Source organism: Oryctolagus cuniculus, chromosome 15, assembly GCF_964237555.1.
Source record: "Oryctolagus cuniculus chromosome 15, mOryCun1.1, whole genome shotgun sequence".
NCBI lineage: Eukaryota > Metazoa > Chordata > Mammalia > Lagomorpha > Leporidae > Oryctolagus > Oryctolagus cuniculus.
Genome location: NC_091446.1, coordinates 78,667,107 through 78,688,843, shown reverse-complemented (window position 1 = coordinate 78,688,843; position 21,737 = coordinate 78,667,107). Strand labels below are relative to the sequence as shown.

At 44.9% G+C, this 21,737-nt stretch overlaps 1 protein-coding gene and 1 long non-coding RNA gene across 53 annotated transcripts in view; one reads left to right on the top strand and one right to left on the bottom strand.

Moving 5' to 3' along the window:
* LOC100350807 (uncharacterized) overlaps positions 1-7,025 on the bottom strand; it is a 110,217-nt gene extending 103,192 nt beyond the window's left edge. For 9 of the 48 annotated variants that reach the window (XM_070058037.1, XM_070058038.1, XM_070058039.1 and 6 more), the window contains exons 1-2: positions 6,627-6,982; positions 6,316-6,429 (exon numbers count right to left, since the gene is read on the bottom strand). In XM_070058037.1, the coding sequence (XP_069914138.1) occupies positions 6,316-6,429; positions 6,627-6,967 (455 nt within the window). In that variant the 5' untranslated portion in view covers positions 6,968-6,982. The other 39 variants (XM_070058050.1, XM_070058034.1, XM_070058036.1 and 36 more) reach the window with 18 other exon arrangements.
* LOC127484189 (uncharacterized) overlaps positions 6,795-21,737 on the top strand; it is a 32,588-nt gene continuing 17,645 nt past the window's right edge. For 4 of the 5 annotated variants that reach the window (XR_011382520.1, XR_011382516.1, XR_011382517.1 and 1 more), the window contains exons 1-2: positions 6,795-7,036; positions 7,234-7,607. This is a non-coding gene — a long non-coding RNA (uncharacterized lncRNA). The remainder of the gene's footprint in view (positions 7,037-7,233; positions 7,608-21,737) is intronic. The other variant, XR_011382518.1, reaches the window with a different exon arrangement.

Genomic DNA, 21,737 nt, shown 5'->3' with positions numbered 1-21,737 from the left:
GGTCACAGCTCTCACCCAGAGAATACGAGATCGGCAGATTGGGACAAGATGCTGGCCCTTCCCTCTATTTCTCACACGGGGCACCAAATATAAGCAAAAGGGTGCAGATCAGAGAAAAGACAGAATACGAACTCACAGCCAGACAAAGCTTATCCAAAGAAAACAAATCCGCAGAGATGGGTGACCAACAGCTAGCACACAAGCACAAGCGCGCGCACACACACACACACATAACACACACACACACACACACACAATACACAGCAGAGTGCCCAGACCCCAATAGGCTGGACCTTTTTATATCTTAGGTGCACTAGGGGTGGGGGGGGCAGTAAACAGAGGTAACCTTCTCCATACAAGTTTTTTCAAGTTTTGGCCCCCTGGCTTCCAAACATGGGGAATAATGCAGGGGGTGGGGTGGAGAACACCACATTGAGAGACTCAATTGGTCCCTTGAGAGAAGGTAAGGGTCACAGAAACCTAAAGTGGCTGAGGCGCCTGTCCTTGTTCCATCACTACGTACCTATGTCAAATATACACACACTGAATGTCTTGCTAACAGCAGGTAGAACCGTCTCTGCTGTCAAGCGTTAGTTCTACTGCTGGGCATTAGATGGCTGGGCCCCAGGGTGTTAACTCGACTACTTAATGTATATGCAAATCACACTACTTGTGGGTCTAGGGAGATGATGGTGAGGGAAACTAAGGTAGGAATTCAAGCCAGGTATACCACATATGTGGAAGTGATCCAACCTCACCCAGCATATGGGAGTGGAACCAGATCTTGCAAAATAGGCATTCCAATATTCCAAGATTGGGTGTCAGTGTCCCAAATAATGACAAATGACTGCTCCCTGACACTGCACATCCAGTTGAGTAAGAGTATATCTAATAATTTATGGCATTAATGACCAAGCATTTAACTAACTGCTTTAAAAGTATTATATATACAGGATGTCAGTCAAATCTGTAACACTCCCAAGAAAACATATACAAAAACGCAGGAGTGTGCCCAGTGTCGTCCAAGTAGAGGTACTCAAACTTAAACCTAACTAAAAGATTACATCACATATTAGTTAAGGGTAAAGGTAAGTATTACTATTCCCTGAACACTAAAAGTACTCCTGGTCAGTCCTCTCAGACTGACACTGTCAACATCAACCTTCTGCTGAATCCACTATGTAAATACTAAATACAAGTGTATAAAACAAGTTTTATAAAGTGATCTGGAAAGGTTTTATACAACCCTAGTACTTCATGGCATAAAAATTTCCTCCTGGGGAAAAGTAGCAATTGACTCAATGACCGGATTTGATGTAATTTGATTTTTCCTCCATTCCCTGTATTGTCCAAGTCTTCTATAATGAATGTGCACTTACAAAGAATAAAATTAAAACGAGCTGCACCCTATAACTCAAGGTGTCCCATCAATCCCGACCTTGCTTTGCATAAATAGAGTAGAGCAGAAATGAGGCACATGAAACTTTTTTTTATAGAACCACAAGGGAGTGGCTGATCTAGATAGTATACTCCAGCACTGTACTGGCCCAGCAGGTGGCCACTACCAATCCTGGGTGACATGCTGGACACACTACACGTGACTAGTCCAAGCTGAAATGGGCTGTAAATGCAAAATATACATTGGATTTTAAACACTTTGGTCCAAAAACACTAAAGAAATCTCTTAACAGTTTTCAGCATATCAATTAAATGTTGAAATGATAGTACTTTGGGTATATTAGGCTAAAAAAACACTGAGGTTGATTTCACATCATTGTCAAATGAGGCTACCAGAAATGAACTCACAGTTTACACTAATTTGTATATTCAAACGAAGCCAGCAGCATGGCCGTCACCTGGGATCTTGTTCAAAGGCAGAGTTTTGGGCCCCAGCCCTGGAGTGCTAAGCAGAATATGCATGTTAACAAGACCCTCAGTTGATCAACATACACACTGAATACTGAGATGCACAGTTAAAGAAAACTTGTATTTTCCCTAAGCGTGACAATCTCACTTTTCTTCAATTTACCCAATCATTAAAATGCTACAAGGCTTTTGTGACAATTCTAGACAACAAGAACCTAAGGTGCATAAAAAATGCAAAAGCGTATTTCACTACCTGTTTTGGTGGTTTCTATTCCACAGAAGATAACAAATTGAAAAATAACAATCCAGTTCTACTATGAATGCTTGTTTTTAAAAATGCAAATTTGCGCAAAAACAACTGATGCATCATGGACTTTCAAGCCAACCTATTAATGCACCAAGAACATATCATAGTGTCTGTGCAAAACTGCCAGTGTCAATAGAAAAAAAGACTGAAAATCAATTAAAATACCATAGAGTGTCTATGGAGCCACAAGATGTTAGGAAAATCTAAAGGTGTCCACTTAATAATTTCACCAAAATAAGGAACTTAAAGAATACTAAAAAAATACAAGAAACATTTCAATTTAAAATGTAGGACGAATAGAAAAAAACAGCATATGACAAAAGTAGTGTAAACTTAGTGCACAAGAATACTGTGCTGATACAAACAATGAACTCATTTAGAGGAAGACACTGTTCTGGTCTCCAAAGTCCTTTCCTGTATGCCACTGCACCTGTTGATTCTACAGAGATGCATTACTCAAAACTAAAGCAAGCAGTTGCTCACGTCCCCATGCTTCTGACTGATTATAATTTAATAAAATTCTGACTGATTATAATTTAATAAAAGGAAATGCGCCCACAGGAAACTGAAAAAGAATTGATTCTCTCTGCTCCACACTCCCACTTAGTTATCCGCCACCCAAGAAAATTTATACAGAGAATCCATACTTATTCACAAGACTATACCAAAAACATCGTTTTGTGTGATTCACCTGCAAAAATGTGAATTTCTGAAGAGCTACTAGTGGAAGTGGGGTACTTAGGCCCTCAAAGATTTGATGAATAAACGATAACGAGCCTGTGAGTTCACACATTGAAAGGAAAGCTTTATCTGATTAAATTCAGTGTAGGAAGTGCTGGTTTCCTTTTTTTAAATGAAATAAAAAATACAGCTAGTTTGAAGAATAGCTTGATGGTAAATCAGATTTTTTTAAATTTTTCAAATGCTGTTTGTATATCCTCTGTGTTTCTCCCCCATTTTTCACTGTCAAGAAGTAAGGTATAGACAAAGGGATCTGTAAGTTACATATAGGCCTTAATACTAAAGGTATACAAATACTAACACACTTTGAAAAAATAACCTCATTTCCAAGAAAATACAGAACAGATCCAACATGGCTGAATAGGGTATAGCAACAATAATATGTTGCACGTTGCGGCCATCTGGGGAGTGAACCAGGGAAAGGAAGACCTTTCTCGCTGTCTCTCCCTCTCACTGTCTGTAACTCTACCTCTCAAATAAGTAAAATCTTGAAAGAAAATTCATGTGGAATCACAAAAGGCCACAAACAGTTGGAGTGATCTGGAACAAGAAAACCCAACCTGGATGAATCATAATGCTCGATTTCAAAGTATTCTACAAAGTTACAGTAATTAACACAGCTTAGTAATGGCATAAAATCCAACACGTAGCTCAATGGGACAGACGAGAGAGCCCAGAATTTAATCTGCATACAGATAGCCAGCTGACTTCTGACAAAAGTGCTCAGACCACACAGTGGCGTTAAGGATAATATTTTCAAAATGGCGCTGGCAAAACTGAATGCATATACGTAGAAGAACCAAAGTAGATCCATATCTCTCTTCACATACAAAAATCAACTGAAGATACATCAAGGACCCAATTTAAGACCTGACATTATGGACATTATGAGGCTGCTAGAAGAAAACGTGGGGAAACACTCAAAGACGATGGTGTGGGAACAACTTCTTGGATGGGAACCCCTGAAGCACAGGCAGCAAAAGCAAAACTAAGGAAACAGGACTATATCAAACTCAGAAACAAAGCACATGACAATTAGAGTGGAGAGACGTACAGCAGAACGGAAAAAATAGTTGCAGGGGATTAATATCCCAAATACACATGCAACTTAAAAAAGTCAACAACAACAAAATCAATCCAGTTCGGAAATGGAAAAGGACTTCAAGAGACAATTCTCAGAAAGAAGAAATACAAATACAAATGGCAAACAACCATATGAAAAAATGCTCAACATCTCCAGGCTTCAGGGAAACTCACATCAAAACCACAATGAGGTATCTCCTTACCCCTATTAGAATGGCTGAAATCCAAACAACAGAGGAACAAGTGCTGGCATGGATGTGGGGAAAGGGGAACACTTAGACGCTGCTGGGAGGAATCTCAGGGAATCGAACAGAAAGAAATGTTTGTGTGTATCAGTACTGATGCGAATACAGTTTGTAAAACTTTGTTTTATGCCTTTGTGAAACCGATGGTTAAAAATGTTATCCTACCACAGTTTCAATGATCTACAGCTACTTAAAGATTTACCACAGAGGGATGAAACGCTCATTTCTCCGTTCAATTACTGTTTACACTCGGTGTCTATAGTCTCACTAAACTGGTATAATTTTGTTTTTTACTCGCTAAACTTATCTAGTGAAGTATTAAGCCTTTTTACTGTAATGTAATTTGAAAATTGGCTCAAAATCTAAACCAAAGACAGAAAGAAAAAGAAGAAGGAAACACAGTGGAAAGGAGAAAGGGGGAGGGAGGAAGGCAATATCATGGTGTTCTTACAGCTGTGTCTACAAAACACACTGAGTCTGCTAAACACTAATTAAAAGAAAAAAAGTAAAGACATACAAAGAAAACCAACGCACATCCATTTGTTCCCCACATCACCGCTTACCCATTTGCCAAACAAACTGCAAAAACGCAGTACAGAACTAAGAAAATAAGGTACATTCAATAAGTAAGAATTATTGAAATGTATTAACTATAAACAGGATATGGTAAAAAAAAAAAAGCTACATCACGAAGCTCCACAGAGTACCAAAGTATTTACATAAAATGTGTGTACACATGAAAAAGGTAAAGAGTATATGCAGAGAAATAAATATATGAAGGAAATGAAATTAAAACACATTGTAAGTTCTTAATTTCCTTTTTTAAACTGTTGCTAAACTGTCATGGTTTTTCGAATTCAGAGGGACAAGGATTTGAAATCTTGGTTACCAAGCCAATTAAGGTCACCTGCATCCCAACCCTGAAGAACCCGGGTTCAGTATCCACCTCCGGCTCCTGACTCTAGCTTCCTGTTAAGGTGGATGGGGAAGGCAATTGTGATGGCTCAAGAAATCGGGGAGCTGTTTCTGGCTCCTGCGTCTACCTTCCTGTAATGTGGACCTGGAGGGCAGTGGATAGGACTCAGGCATTTGGGTACCCGTCACCCTTGCTGGGAACACGGAATGAGTTCTCCAGTCCTCAACTCAGCCAGGCTCAGGCCCAGTAGTTGTGGGAATTGGGAAGTCAACCAGCAGATGAGAATCCTCTTTATGGCTGTTTCTTGCCGTGTGTGTGTGTGTGTGTGTGTGTGCGTGTGTGCGTGTGTGCATGTACATGCATGGGTATGAATATCTGCCTCTGAAATAAATCTTAAGAATACATAGAAACCACCCACTTTGGAAGAATTTTAACTTTAGTTGGTTAAGAGGCAAAGAGATGGAGCTCTCCCATTTACTCCCCCACTCCTTAAATGCCTGCAGCAGCTAGGACTGGGTCAGGCTAAAGTTAAGAGCCAGGAACTCAGTCTCCCATGGGGCTGACAAGTACCCAGACACTTGCCATCACCTGCTATCTCCCCAGGACACACCTCAGCAGGAAAGCTGGAATTGGAAACGATCCAGAGTTCCAATCCAGACGCTGGAACACAGGCCACAGACACCCCAAGCAGAAACTGAACTCCCACATCAAACGTGCGCCCCCAAGCATCTGACAAATGACGCCCACAGGCTGTGAGCCTAAAGCCAGGGCAAGGGGCACTCTCCAAGCTAGAGAAAACCCCCTCGCAACTGCCTGCCTAGCTTCCTTCCCCTTCATTTAGTAGATTACGACTGCTGTGACGTGTCCGGACCCAACCTGTTAATCCGTACTGCCCACCTGATGCCCACGCCACGGCCAACTCAAGCCGCCACCGCGCCCTCTCTCTCTTCTGCTGCCCAACGCAGAGCCACAGCCGCCTGCTTCACTGCCGCCCCAGCGTCACTGAGGCCCCGCCGCCTTCGCCGCGGCTGCCCATCACGTCAGCACCGCCACCCCTACCTGCTGCTTCCTTCCCGGCCGCCCGACGCTGCTGACCCCGGACTCTGCACCAGAGCCGCCCCGCGGTATCTTTCCGCTCCGCCCCGCCCGCCACCGACCTGCGCCATCCAGAGCACCACGTCCCACGGGACGCCCACACGACAGCAGCCGCTTCCTGGCTTCCTGGTTCACTGCCGCTGCAGCCGTTGCCAGCGAACACTGAGGCTTCCGGCCTAGGAAGTCCCAGGCTTCAGTTAGGCCGAGGCACAGCCGCACTTCCCCGCCCAGGACGTCCGACCCGGAGCCGCCACCGCCGCCTCTATCCCCGCCACGCCTCACCGCCGCCTCTATCCCCGCCACCCCTCACCGCCGCTGCCGCCGCCTCCTTCGCCGCACTTCCCAGGGCTACACTCACACCGTCCCCACCTACCTCTGCTTCCTCGCAGACCTCCGACTTCTCAGACCGCCGCCGCCACTTCCTTCCTCACCGCTGCCGCCGATGAACTTAGCTGCCACGCCCACGACGTCGAACGCGACCCCGACGCTACGCACGCTGGCGCCGACGCTGACGCCGACGCTACGCACGCTGACGCCGACGCCGACGCTGACGCCGACGCCGTACAGGACGCTTTGACGCTGACGCTCACTGACACTGCATCTGTGACAGCGTCTGCGTTGTAACGTCGTGTATGGCGTCGGTGTCGGCGTCGGCGCCAGCGTGCGTAGCGTCGGGGTCGCGTTCGACGTCGTGGGCGTGGCAGCTAAGTTCATCGGCGGCAGCGGTGAGGAAGGAAGTGGCGGCGGCGGTCTGAGAAGTCGGAGGTCTGCGAGGAAGCAGAGGTAGGTGGGGACGGTGTGAGTGTAGCCCTGGGAAGTGCGGCGAAGGAGGCGGCGGCAGCGGCGGTGAGGGGTGGCGGGGATAGAGGCGGCGGTGAAGCGTGGCGGGGATAGAGGCGGCGGTGGCGGCTCCGGGTCGGACGTCCTGGGCGGGGAAGTGCGGCTGTGCCTCGGCCTAACTGAAGCCTGGGACTTCCTAGGCCGGAAGCCTCAGTGTTCGCTGGCAACGGCTGCAGCGGCAGTGAACCAGGAAGCCAGGAAGCGGCTGCTGTCGTGTGGGCGTCCCGTGGGACGTGGTGCTCTGGATGGCGCAGGTCGGTGGCGGGCGGGGCGGAGCGGAAAGATACCGCGGGGCGGCTCTGGTGCAGAGTCCGGGGTCAGCAGCGTCGGGCGGCCGGGAAGGAAGCAGCAGGTAGGGGCGGCGGTGCTGACGTGATGGGCAGCCGCGGCGAAGGCGGCGGGGCCTCAGTGACGCTGGGGCGGCAGTGAAGCAGGCGGCTGTGGCTCTGCGTTGGGCAGCAGAAGAGAGAGAGGGCGCGGTGGCGGCTTGAGTTGGCCGTGGCGTGGGCATCAGGTGGGCAGTACGGATTAACAGGTTGGGTCCGGACACGTCACAGCAGTCGTAATCTACTAAATGAAGGGGAAGGAAGCTAGGCAGGCAGTTGCGAGGGGGTTTTCTCTAGCTTGGAGAGTGCCCCTTGCCCTGGCTTTAGGCTCACAGCCTGTGGGCGTCATTTGTCAGATGCTTGGGGGCGCACGTTTGATGTGGGAGTTCAGTTTCTGCTTGGGATGTCTGTGGCCTGTGTTCCAGCGTCTGGATTGGAACTCTGGATCGTTTCCAATTCCAGCTTTCCTGCTGAGGTGTGTCCTGGGGAGATAGCAGGTGATGGCAAGTGTCTGGGTACTTGTCAGCCCCATGGGAGACTGAGTTCCTGGCTCTTAACTTTAGCCTGACCCAGTCCTAGCTGCTGCAGGCATTTAAGGAGTGGGGGAGTAAATGGGAGAGCTCCATCTCTTTGCCTCTTAACCAACTAAAGTTAAAATTCTTCCAAAGTGGGTGGTTTCTATGTATTCTTAAGATTTATTTCAGAGGCAGATACTCATACCTATGCATGTACATGCACACACGCACACACGCACACACACACACACACACACACACGGCAAGAAACAGCCATAAAGAGGATTCTCATCTGCTGGTTGACTTCCCAATTCCCACAACTACTGGGCCTGAGCCTGGCTGAGTTGAGGACTGGAGAACTCATTCCGTGTTCCCAGCAAGGGTGACGGGTACCCAAATGCCTGAGTCCTATCCACTGCCCTCCAGGTCCACATTACAGGAAGGTAGACGCAGGAGCCAGAAACAGCTCCCCGATTTCTTGAGCCATCACAATTGCCTTCCCCATCCACCTTAACAGGAAGCTAGAGTCAGGAGCCGGAGGTGGATACTGAACCCGGGTTCTTCAGGGTTGGGATGCAGGTGACCTTAATTGGCTTGGTAACCAAGATTTCAAATCCTTGTCCCTCTGAATTCGAAAAACCATGACAGTTTAGCAACAGTTTAAAAAAGGAAATTAAGAACTTACAATGTGTTTTAATTTCATTTCCTTCATATATTTATTTCTCTGCATATACTCTTTACCTTTTTCATGTGTACACACATTTTATGTAAATACTTTGGTACTCTGTGGAGCTTCGTGATGTAGCTTTTTTTTTTTTACCATATCCTGTTTATAGTTAATACATTTCAATAATTCTTACTTATTGAATGTACCTTATTTTCTTAGTTCTGTACTGCGTTTTTGCAGTTTGTTTGGCAAATGGGTAAGCGGTGATGTGGGGAACAAATGGATGTGCGTCGGTTTTCTTTGTATGTCTTTACTTTTTTTCTTTTAATTAGTGTTTAGCAGACTCAGTGTGTTTTGTAGACACAGCTGTAAGAACACCATGATATTGCCTTCCTCCCTCCCCCTTTCTCCTTTCCACTGTGTTTCCTTCTTCTTTTTCTTTCTGTCTTTGGTTTAGATTTTGAGCCAGTTTTCAAATTACATTACAGTAAAAAGGCTTAATACTTCACTAGATAAGTTTAGCGAGTAAAAAACAAAATTATACCAGTTTAGTGAGACTATAGACACCGAGTGTAAACAGTAATTGAACGGAGAAATGAGCGTTTCATCCCTCTGTGGTAAATCTTTAAGTAGCTGTAGATCATTGAAACTGTGGTAGGATAACATTTTTAACCATCGGTTTCACAAAGGCATAAAACAAAGTTTTACGAACTGTATTCGCATCAGTACTGATACACACAAACATTTCTTTCTGTTCGATTCCCTGAGATTCCTCCCAGCAGCGTCTAAGTGTTCCCCTTTCCCCACATCCATGCCAGCACTTGTTCCTCTGTTGTTTGGATTTCAGCCATTCTAATAGGGGTAAGGAGATACCTCATTGTGGTTTTGATGTGAGTTTCCCTGAAGCCTGGAGATGTTGAGCATTTTTTCATATGGTTGTTTGCCATTTGTATTTGTATTTCTTCTTTCTGAGAATTGTCTCTTGAAGTCCTTTTCCATTTCCGAACTGGATTGATTTTGTTGTTGTTGACTTTTTTAAGTTGCATGTGTATTTGGGATATTAATCCCCTGCAACTATTTTTTCCGTTCTGCTGTACGTCTCTCCACTCTAATTGTCATGTGCTTTGTTTCTGAGTTTGATATAGTCCTGTTTCCTTAGTTTTGCTTTTGCTGCCTGTGCTTCGGGGGTTCCCATCCAAGAAGTTGTTCCCACACCATCGTCTTTGAGTGTTTCCCCACGTTTTCTTCTAGCAGCCTCATAATGTCCATAATGTCAGGTCTTAAATTGGGTCCTTGATGTATCTTCAGTTGATTTTTGTATGTGAAGAGAGATATGGATCTACTTTGGTTCTTCTACGTATATGCATTCAGTTTTGCCAGCGCCATTTTGAAAATATTATCCTTAACGCCACTGTGTGGTCTGAGCACTTTTGTCAGAAGTCAGCTGGCTGTCTGTATGCAGATTAAATTCTGGGCTCTCTCGTCTGTCCCATTGAGCTACGCGTTGGATTTTATGCCATTACTAAGCTGTGTTAATTACTGTAACTTTGTAGAATACTTTGAAATCGAGCATTATGATTCATCCAGGTTGGGTTTTCTTGTTCCAGATCACTCCAACTGTTTGTGGCCTTTTGTGATTCCACATGAATTTTCTTTCAAGATTTTACTTATTTGAGAGGTAGAGTTACAGACAGTGAGAGGGAGAGACAGAGAGAAAGGTCTTCCTTTCCCGGGTTCACTCCCCAGATGGCCGCAACGTGCAACATATTATTGTTGCTATACCCTATTCAGCCATGTTGGATCTGTTCTGTATTTTCTTGGAAATGAGGTTATTTTTTCAAAGTGTGTTAGTATTTGTATACCTTTAGTATTAAGGCCTATATGTAACTTACAGATCCCTTTGTCTATACCTTACTTCTTGACAGTGAAAAATGGGGGAGAAACACAGAGGATATACAAACAGCATTTGAAAAATTTTAAAAAATCTGATTTACCATCAAGCTATTCTTCAAACTAGCTGTATTTTTTATTTCATTTAAAAAAAAAGGAAACCAGCACTTCCTACACTGAATTTAATCAGATAAAGCTTTCCTTTCAATGTGTGAACTCACAGGCTCGTTATCGTTTATTCATCAAATCTTTGAGGGCCTAAGTACCCCACTTCCACTAGTAGCTCTTCAGAAATTCACATTTTTGCAGGTGAATCACACAAAACGATGTTTTTGGTATAGTCTTGTGAATAAGTATGGATTCTCTGTATAAATTTTCTTGGGTGGCGGATAACTAAGTGGGAGTGTGGAGCAGAGAGAATCAATTCTTTTTCAGTTTCCTGTGGGCGCATTTCCTTTTATTAAATTACAATCAGTCAGAATTTTATTAAATTATAATCAGTCAGAAGCATGGGGACGTGAGCAACTGCTTGCTTTAGTTTTGAGTAATGCATCTCTGTAGAATCAACAGGTGCAGTGGCATACAGGAAAGGACTTTGGAGACCAGAACAGTGTCTTCCTCTAAATGAGTTCATTGTTTGTATCAGCACAGTATTCTTGTGCACTAAGTTTACACTACTTTTGTCATATGCTGTTTTTTTCTATTCGTCCTACATTTTAAATTGAAATGTTTCTTGTATTTTTTTAGTATTCTTTAAGTTCCTTATTTTGGTGAAATTATTAAGTGGACACCTTTAGATTTTCCTAACATCTTGTGGCTCCATAGACACTCTATGGTATTTTAATTGATTTTCAGTCTTTTTTTCTATTGACACTGGCAGTTTTGCACAGACGCTATGATATGTTCTTGGTGCATTAATAGGTTGGCTTGAAAGTCCATGATGCATCAGTTGTTTTTGCGCAAATTTGCATTTTTAAAAACAAGCGTTCATAGTAGAACTGGATTGTTATTTTTCAATTTGTTATCTTCTGTGGAATAGAAACCACCAAAACAGGTAGTGAAATACGCTTTTGCATTTTTTATGCACCTTAGGTTCTTGTTGTCTAGAATTGTCACAAAAGCCTTGTAGCATTTTAATGATTGGGTAAATTGAAGAAAAGTGAGATTGTCACGCTTAGGGAAAATACAAGTTTTCTTTAACTGTGCATCTCAGTATTCAGTGTGTATGTTGATCAACTGAGGGTCTTGTTAACATGCATATTCTGCTTAGCACTCCAGGGCTGGGGCCCAAAACTCTGCCTTTGAACAAGATCCCAGGTGACGGCCATGCTGCTGGCTTCGTTTGAATATACGAATTAGTGTAAACTGTGAGTTCATTTCTGGTAGCCTCATTTGACAATGATGTGAAATCAACCTCAGTGTTTTTTTAGCCTAATATACCCAAAGTACTATCATTTCAACATTTAATTGATATGCTGAAAACTGTTAAGAGATTTCTTTAGTTTTTTTGGACCAAAGTGTTTAAAATCCAATGTATATTTTGCATTTACAGCCCATTTCAGCTTGGACTAGTCACGTGTAGTGTGTCCAGCATGTCACCCAGGATTGGTAGTGGCCACCTGCTGGGCCAGTACAGTGCTGGAGTATACTATCTAGATCAGCCACTCCCTTGTGGTTCTATAAAAAAAAGTTTCATGTGCCTCATTTCTGCTCTACTCTATTTATGCAAAGCAAGGTCGGGATCGATGGGACCTTGAGTTATAGGGTGCAGCTCGTTTTAATTTTATTCTTTGTAAGTGCACATTCATTATAGAAGACTTGGACAATACAGGGAATGGAGGAAAAATCAAATTACATCAAATCCGGTCATTGAGTCAATTGCTACTTTTCCCCAGGAGGAAATTTTTATGCCATGAAGTACTAGGGTTGTATAAAACCTTTCCAGATCACTTTATAAAACTTGTTTTATACACTTGTATTTAGTATTTACATAGTGGATTCAGCAGAAGGTTGATGTTGACAGTGTCAGTCTGAGAGGACTGACCAGGAGTACTTTTAGTGTTCAGGGAATAGTAATACTTACCTTTACCCTTAACTAATATGTGATGTAATCTTTTAGTTAGGTTTAAGTTTGAGTACCTCTACTTGGACGACACTGGGCACACTCCTGCGTTTTTGTATATGTTTTCTTGGGAGTGTTACAGATTTGACTGACATCCTGTATATATAATACTTTTAAAGCAGTTAGTTAAATGCTTGGTCATTAATGCCATAAATTATTAGATATACTCTTACTCAACTGGATGTGCAGTGTCAGGGAGCAGTCATTTGTCATTATTTGGGACACTGACACCCAATCTTGGAATATTGGAATGCCTATTTTGCAAGATCTGGTTCCACTCCCATATGCTGGGTGAGGTTGGATCACTTCCACATATGTGGTATACCTGGCTTGAATTCCTACCTTAGTTTCCCTCACCATCATCTCCCTAGACCCACAAGTAGTGTGATTTGCATATACATTAAGTAGTCGAGTTAACACCCTGGGGCCCAGCCATCTAATGCCCAGCAGTAGAACTAACGCTTGACAGCAGAGACGGTTCTACCTGCTGTTAGCAAGACATTCAGTGTGTGTATATTTGACATAGGTACGTAGTGATGGAACAAGGACAGGCGCCTCAGCCACTTTAGGTTTCTGTGACCCTTACCTTCTCTCAAGGGACCAATTGAGTCTCTCAATGTGGTGTTCTCCACCCCACCCCCTGCATTATTCCCCATGTTTGGAAGCCAGGGGGCCAAAACTTGAAAAAACTTGTATGGAGAAGGTTACCTCTGTTTACTGCCCCCCCCACCCCTAGTGCACCTAAGATATAAAAAGGTCCAGCCTATTGGGGTCTGGGCACTCTGCTGTGTATTGTGTGTGTGTGTGTGTGTGTGTGTGTTATGTGTGTGTGTGTGTGCGCGCGCTTGTGCTTGTGTGCTAGCTGTTGGTCACCCATCTCTGCGGATTTGTTTTCTTTGGATAAGCTTTGTCTGGCTGTGAGTTCGTATTCTGTCTTTTCTCTGATCTGCACCCTTTTGCTTATATTTGGTGCCCCGTGTGAGAAATAGAGGGAAGGGCCAGCATCTTGTCCCAATCTGCCGATCTCGTATTCTCTGGGTGAGAGCTGTGACCCCCCCACCTTTCATCTGGACAAATCCTTCCCCTTTTTAGTGTCTCCACCCATCCCTAACCTTCTCTTTCCTACAATCTCCTTTTTCCCTTCTGACCTGGAAGGCCCTGAGAGACGCCTCTCCAGAACATTTTCTCACTCCCGCTTGCACTTCTCATTTGGAGCGAATTCACAGCCAGAGCCTTTGCCTGATCTCATCGCTACATGCCCACATCGGACCTAGTTCTCAGCCCATCAGATTGGTAAGAGAGGTCACTCTCACCTCAGGCATGCTGGGGCGATGCTCGTGACCAGTTCATCCCCCCTCGGAGGGCCTGGGTGTTTAGTTGGTTTCTATCGCTGCCTCCTGTTAGAGGACTCAGGACTTAGGTGCTCGGTTGAGGTGATTTTTTTCCCAGGGAAACCCTGCTAGAAGAACCTCTTCCCTCAGACCGTAGTTTGCTTAATCCATGGGTTCCAAATTTCAGCTCCCCTCTGGCCTGCCTCTGCAGACTTGCACAAGCTGGGCCTGAAGGGGGAGACAAAGCCAAAGCGATTATTCCACCTCAGCACGAATTTGGTGTTTTTTTTTTTTTTGTCTCAAAATTCTCCAAGATTTTAATAACTTCACACAGAGAAAAGGCAAATGGTCAGAAGCCCCTTTTCCAAGCCTTTTTCCTCCATTGGGGTCAACGTTGCTCACTCTAATTTCTCATGGAGGAAGAAGGCCTGGAGCCACCCCTTAAATCGTCAGCCTGCCCACCCCTCCTTTCTCCCACACCTGAGAAGCTGGCCTTTCAGGAACACAACCCTTTACACACTCCATTCCCCCTCTTTCTCTGGTGCCTCCTTTTCCCTCTCCACTGGCAACAAGGAAAGTTAGCACCCTTCCAGCCTCTTCTCCCCGGAATTCTCTTTATCCTGCTCTTCCTGAGGGAGATCAAACTCTCTGTAAGCTCTCCGTCCCTCCCTCATATCCTCCTCTCTGAGATCCTGGCCCGGGAGTGTGACCCTCCTCCCTGCCCACCCCAGGGTCCTCCCAAGCGTCCATCTGGTGATTCCTGTCTGGCCAACCCACCTGATTCCCCTTCATTAAGCCCCCCTGAGGTCAGCTTTTCTCATTCCAAGACCAAAAACCAGAGAAACACTTGGAATCTCCCCTAGAACCCTCGACTTTCCCTTCCACTGTTCTCTCAGGGATGCTGCAGCCTCTGGACCATGACCCTCTCCTTACCCTTCCCCCTGTCTGGCTCTTCCCCACTCCTGTCAGTGGCAGCCAAAACTGGCTCTTTCCTCTCTTTCTGATCTCTCCTCTCCAGTCTCCTCTGCCAGTCCCTCCCCCTGGATGTAGAAAGATAGTGTAAAGGCTAGCAGAATGTGTATTGGCTCTGGAAAGCTCTGCACCTGAGACATGCCAAGCTCCAAAGACAATGCACTGTAAACTTCAACTAGGAGCCTTTCTCACGTGTGCCCACCTTCTCAGGGTCCATGTGGTGCTCAGCACCTCCCCCAACAAGAGCTTAAGAAAGGACTCTGCCTGCTGCTCAGATGCAATGAAGCCTGACTTCAGCACCACCACCCACACTCCCACATGCCACCCTCTGTCCCACAAGCTAAGCCCCTGCTCTCTTTACGGTCCCCCCCTTTCTGTCCTAATTAAAATAGTCTTCTCTACCCGTCGCTTCCCTCCTCCTATGAACCCGAAAATCCTGAAACTTAATGTAATGGAGCTGCATCTCACACTGCTGCTCTCACATCTAAATTCTCTCTTGCACAAAGACAGAACCTCTTTTCCAGCCATCTCTAATAGTATGTTTCGCAGAGCTATCAAAACAAAACAAAACAAAACAAAACAAAAAAAAAAACAAAAAAACTGAGGAGCAGGGGTGAGTCCTGAGCAACTGTGTTCCAAAGAATGCTCCATGCCTAGTCGCCTTCCATCTTTTCCCCTCCCTTGTCTAGTGGCAGACAAAAATCTCTCTGCTAGTAACAAACTGTTCTGTCACTCTCCTGTACTGTGTCATATGTGTGCATGTATTGTATGTCCACATGGGAAAATTTATTAACAGCTCTCTGTTTCAATTGGGTTACACTTGTGTTAGACATTTGAGAAGTATTTCCAACTATATGTACTCTTAACATTGGTTGAAGGCATTGGACCTTTCGGTAAATGTTTTCATAAGTTATTTGACAGCTGAAATGTTTGCTAAGTTTTCACGGGATTTTAAGTTATTGACAGTAAGCAGTCTGGAAATCTGACTTGTTCCCTCATTTCTCTAGTCTCTTCAAGATGGGGAACTGATTCTATTCTGCAGGACTCCCCATCAGGGTGTACAGTTTGATCTTCAGACCTTATATTAGACAGTTTCGATAGGGTGGTCTCAAGGTTTTGATCTTACATAGAAGAACATAGCTCTCCTCATTGGCGTCATCTTACCTCACAGGAAGAATATTGTCGTAACATGCCTGTGACCGTAGATTGCTAGCTCAGGCCACCAAAGATTAGCGACGGGATTGAGCGCCCCCTTGGCTGCCATTCCTAAAGGCTGCTTCTGGGTTCTACTTTAACAGAGACCAGGAGAAAGAGGAGCGAGTGAGGCAGCAATAGCAATGTAAAATTAGGTGGCAGGCCAGTTAATGGCCACTTTACACCATGATCTGCCATCAAGGAGACCCAGCCAGGCCAGTCCACCCTTGAATGGCACCTGTTTAGGAAATGAGGGGTCAGGGCATTGGGCAAGTAGCTGTCATGAAGAGCCCTGTCGGCTGTGACAAGAGCCAGGCCACTGGAAAACGGAACTGCCCTCGGGGTTGAAGGACTCCTGGGTCAGAACCGCAGACCCTGTTGGCCCCAGGCTAAAAAGCGTTTCCCTCTGCCCAGCTCCCAAAGTAACCACCGCCATCAGGAGGACAGCCTCGGGTCAGCACCAATCAAGGCAGATGCCACCTCTTCAATACTAACTTCCTATTCAGTCCAGCCCTCCTCCCCGGCCAACAAGGTAATGGAAGTCAACGGGGTGTCTTCCCCAAGGGGGTTCCCATCTCCCTTGCTATGTCTCATCCAGGGCTACATGTGAAGAGACAGGCAGGTCTGGACCTCACAGATTCCTTGGCCATGCCTTAAAACACACCTGCTTATTACTGAACCCCTTCTGTCAGTTTCCATTTGCATCTCAGTAGGAAAACTCCCTCCTTTCTTAGGTCCTGTAACAATGACTGTGTCCTGTGGCTTGCACCTTGTGTTTCTAATCTGCTTGTTAGACACCCTACACATGGAGTGGTCAGGCATAAACCTGTCTTCGCATTAACTGGACAGGACTCTTTCTTTCCTATATCCCCCATTGTCCTCATTTTGGCATCGTTCCCACCATGGGCAATGTTTCTGATTTGTCTTTTTATCCTCGTAATCGTTAGCTGCTATTCCTACCATGTACAACATGTACATGTTTCAGAAGCCCTTACAGGAGGCTGTGACTGCTGTATCTCGAGCCGTCACGCAGGAGCAATACAAGGCTGCTTGCTCTCTCCTTCTCCAATCAATCTGATCCAGCGTATAGATACCCTGCCCCACGTCTACACCCCGTATCAGCAGGAAGTAGCCAGAAAGAAACCAGTGCCCCGCTTCCTTATCTATACTCAAAATCAGGATTGATGGAACAAGGACAGATGTCTCAGCCATTTTAAAAAACTCCTGGTTACTCATGCCTTCTTTCAAGAGACCAGTTTCATCTCACATCCTATTGTTCTCCCCTCCACCCCCCACCGCCTGCATTCTCCCCAGGTTTGGAAGCCAGGAGGCCAAACTTGAAGAACCTGTATAGAGATGCTCGTCTCCACCTGCTACCACCCACACCCACCATTAGCCCACCTAAGATTTAAAAAGGCCCTTCCTACTAGGGTCTGGGCCGTCTGCCACGTGTTCAGTCTGTGTGCTCGCTGGCAGTTGGTCCAACTCTGGGAGTTTCTTTTCTTTGACTAAGTTTGATCTGGCTGTGAGTTTGTATTGTGACTGCTGTGGATCTGCACCCTTTCCCCTGCATTTGGTGCCCAGTGTGAGGAGGCACTGCTCTGTTTAGTCTTTACTTCAATGTTTGTATGACAACATGTCAGAAACAACCTGACGCTTGGCAGCTTCTGCAAGGTTCTGGCCTGTTCTGCAGTCTGTTTGGTGGGGGGGGGGGGGGGGGGGAGGCGGTGCTGATAGTCAAAAAGCAGACTAATACTAGTAAAAATATGTTTCTCTGGGGTGTTTTGGATAGGATGCAAAGTGATGAAAAAAATTTTTTGCACTTAATGGTTGGGTTTTGAAAAATGGTTTTTTGGTTTTATTTATTTAAAAGACATAAAGGCACAGTACAGATAGTGACAGAGTGACGGGGGCCTGGGGTTCTTCCATCCACTGGTTCGCTCCCTAAATGATTGCCATTGCCAGGGCTCGCCAGAGCAAAAACCTTGAGCCTGGAATTCCATTGAGGTCTTCCGTGTTGGTGGGAGAGCTCGACTATTGAGACATCTGCTGCCTTGCTGGGCACATTAGCTGGAGGCTGGATCAGCAGTGGAACAGCTGGGACTCAAACCAATGCCCTTATGGGATGCTGGCCTCACAGGTGGCGGTTCATCTGCTGTGCCTCAGTGCTAGCCCAAGTGAGGAGCAGGTTTGCAGACAGTTTCCGGGTTCGTGGAAGTATCTACCTATTGATTGTGAAGAGATGCATTCTGGTTTGGGATGGCTAGGGAAGTAGGAATGTAGAGTGAGGTAAGTTGAAAGGAGTAGGGTTCTCTGTGACCTTCTGCCTTCTCCTGAGGTTTTCTGCTGGTTTCTGTTCCTGCTGTCTCTTGGCCCTTGGATAATCAAAAGCATTTGTGTTTAAGGCTGAATACACAAGTACCTGAATCTGTTTTCATGAGACACTGAATTGACAAAGGCTACCGAGTGTTCATGCACGCAATTTCCCTTTTTAAAGCTCTAGGATTATTGATTTAAGTTTGTGTGTATGACTTTAGTTAATATTTTAGCCCTCCAAATGTCCCATTTAGTTGGATCTGGACTAGTTTTATACATGCCCGCATGTAAATTTTTAAGCTTTGCTAGTTTGTTCACAGTGCATAGATTCTCATGCAGAGTTGTCATTTTGTTACCCAAGCCTAAATGTAATTTAGGTTTTAATTTGTCTCCTATTTAAGCCCAGATCTACTTTCGTTAAATCTAATTTCATGGCTTTTCCCAATTATCATATTCTTTTTATCTCTGATAAAATGAAATTTAATTGTGAAAACTGAAAGGTTTGAAAAATAGTCACATCTTTAGATGGCACAGAGATCTCTGCCCATTGGTCAAAGTCTTTATATAATAAATATGTAATATAAAGCTTTTATATTGACTTTTACTTGATCTGCATTTTTCTTACTAGTACAATAAACTTTCTAATGTACTTGGTTTCATTTTTTGCTTACGAAGCTTTATGTGTCCTACCTCTGTGCTTGCATAAGTGTTCGTAACTTTTTGTCACTCATTGACTGAAGCTATATGTGGGGACATGCCTGAAGAATGGCTTCCTTGTTGTTAAAATTTTATTCATTTTGGCCGGCGCCGCGGCTCACTAGGCTAATCCTCCGCCTTGTGGCGCTGGCACACAGGGTTCTAGTCCCGGTCGGGGCGCCGGATTCTGTCCCGGTTGCCCCTCTTCCAGGCCAGCTCTCTGCTGTGGCCATGGAGTGCAGTGGAGGATGGCCCAAAGTACTTGGGCCCTACACCCCATGGGAGACCAGGATAAGTACCTGGCTCCTGCCATCGGATCAGCGCGATGCGCTGGCTGCAGTGCGCCGGCCGCGGCTGCCATTGGAGGGTGAACCAACGGCAAAGGAAGACCTTTCTCTCTGTCTCTCTCTCTCTCTCTGTCCACTCTGCCTGTCACAAAATTAAAAAAAAAAAGATTTATTCATTTGAAAGGGAGGATTACAGAGAGGCAGAGAGATTGAGAACGCTGGTTCATTCCCCAAAGGGCTGCAGTGGCCAGAGCTGTGCCGGTCCAAAGCTGGGATCCAGGGTTTCTTCTGGTCTCCCGTGTGGATGCAGGGCCCCGAGGATTTTAGCCATCTTATACCGCTTTTCCAGGTCATAGCATAGAGCTTGATTGGAAGTGGGACAGCCCGGACTCAAACCAACACTGCAGGCGGCGGCTTTACCAGTTTTGAAACAGCACGGGCCCCGGGAATGGTTTCTTGAATTACGTGTGTGTGTGTGTGTGTGTGTGTGTGTTTGTGTGTATGAATAATAGAGCAAGGTTTTTATCCACTGATTGACTCGCTGGATGACCACAATGGCCAGGCCAAAGCTAGGAGCCAAGAACCCAATCCAGATCTCCCACATGGATGGCAGGAGTCCAGGCACTGGGGTTGTCTTCTGCCCTCCCAGGTGCATTAGCAGGGAGCTGAATCAGAAGCCAAAGAGCCAGGATTCAAAACCTTAAGTCCCATATGGGAAGCTGGTGTCCCAAATGCAGCTTAACCCTCTGAACCACACCTCCAGATCCACTCAGATTTATCCAGTATCAGACAGAATCTACTTTGTATTACTGATCATTAATCTCCTTTTCACACAACATTTGCACTAGTAATGTCTCAGCGAATGCTGATAAATTGGTGTTTGGAAAGCAATATGGAAATAGATCTCAAGAATGCAAGGTGCAAAAGGAAGATTGAGCCAAGGGATCAGAAGATTGTTTCTCAGGTCCATAATTTATATCCTGCAAGAAAGTAGAATTAGCATACAACAGGTATGCCCATGTGTTACGGAGTAACCCTTCCATGTTGTCTGTTGGCAAGGGTTTTTCATGAGGGGCTTTTCCATGAGCTTTCTGAAGTTCACATGCATGGATTTAAAAAATAAATTGCACCTGCAAGTGGCCCCAAGTGATGACCTGTTTGGCAACAACCAGGAGAGTCAAGATATAAGTTTGAATCAAAATGTCATCACCAACAGCCGTACATCAACTCCCAAGAGAATCCAGTTAAGAAAAAGACTCAATTTAAGCTTAAGTCATAGTCCAAAACTGATTAACAAAAAAGTGAATTGCTCAGGAATGAAACCAGAAGCATGCAATATATTTCAATATGTGAAAAAAAAATTGCACCAAAGTAAATATGTAAATGTCATTTTCCACAAACTTCAGCAAATACTCTTGTACTTTTAATTGTTTTAATCTTTGTTGGAACATAAGCTCTCTGAGAAGGCAGAACATTTTGTTTTGTTCAACAGGGTGTTAGAAGTGCCTAGCACATAGTGTGTGCTCATAAACGTCTGTCAGCTTTATTGAAACACAGAATTAGCCCCAAGCCTCGCGTTAAATACAGTTAGTTAGATGGTTCTATATTGAAAAACAGTGCAGTCCTAGGTGCAGAAAGAAATTTGTTCCAATTTTCTAATCTCGTGTAACAAGTCATCCCAGACGTTGTGGTTTAAATGGTACTTATTAATTTCCCAGTATTTGGGGGATGGCTGGGTGGTTCTTACTTGGAGTTCTTGTGTGTATAGTCTGGTGGTGGCTGGGCTGATGGTTCCTTCATCGTGAGGCTGTTGAAAGCTGGCAGAAAGTAACCATTTCTTCCTCCAGGTGGTGTCTCCACTTGGCTCACTTCTGCTTCCTCACAACATGGGCAGTAGGAGTGATTTCTTACACCATAGCTGGATCCCCATAGAGCCAGTGTTAGGAGAGGCCCAGGTGGCAGCTGTCTTGCTGCCTTAGAAGCCTTAAGATCATTTATGCATGTTCCAGGAAGGAAAGGATTCATCTACTCACAGGATATTAAACTCATGATGTTATTGACAAAGTGACCTTCTGAACAGAATGCCGTGGAAAATATGGAGCAGATAGTGTTGAACGGTAATTAAGAGTGAAACGGTGTGTCTGGTTAGGTTGCCTTGGGCAAGCCCTGACTTCACCATACACCAGTTCTCTTTGACACATCTGGGCCATTTCAGGTTCAGTTTCTCACCCATAATAATGAATAAGCCCATTCAAATTGCATCGTTAGATTATTCTGCCATTAGGCATGTTTTGGTGGAACATTTTGAGACTCTTTGTAAAAGGAACA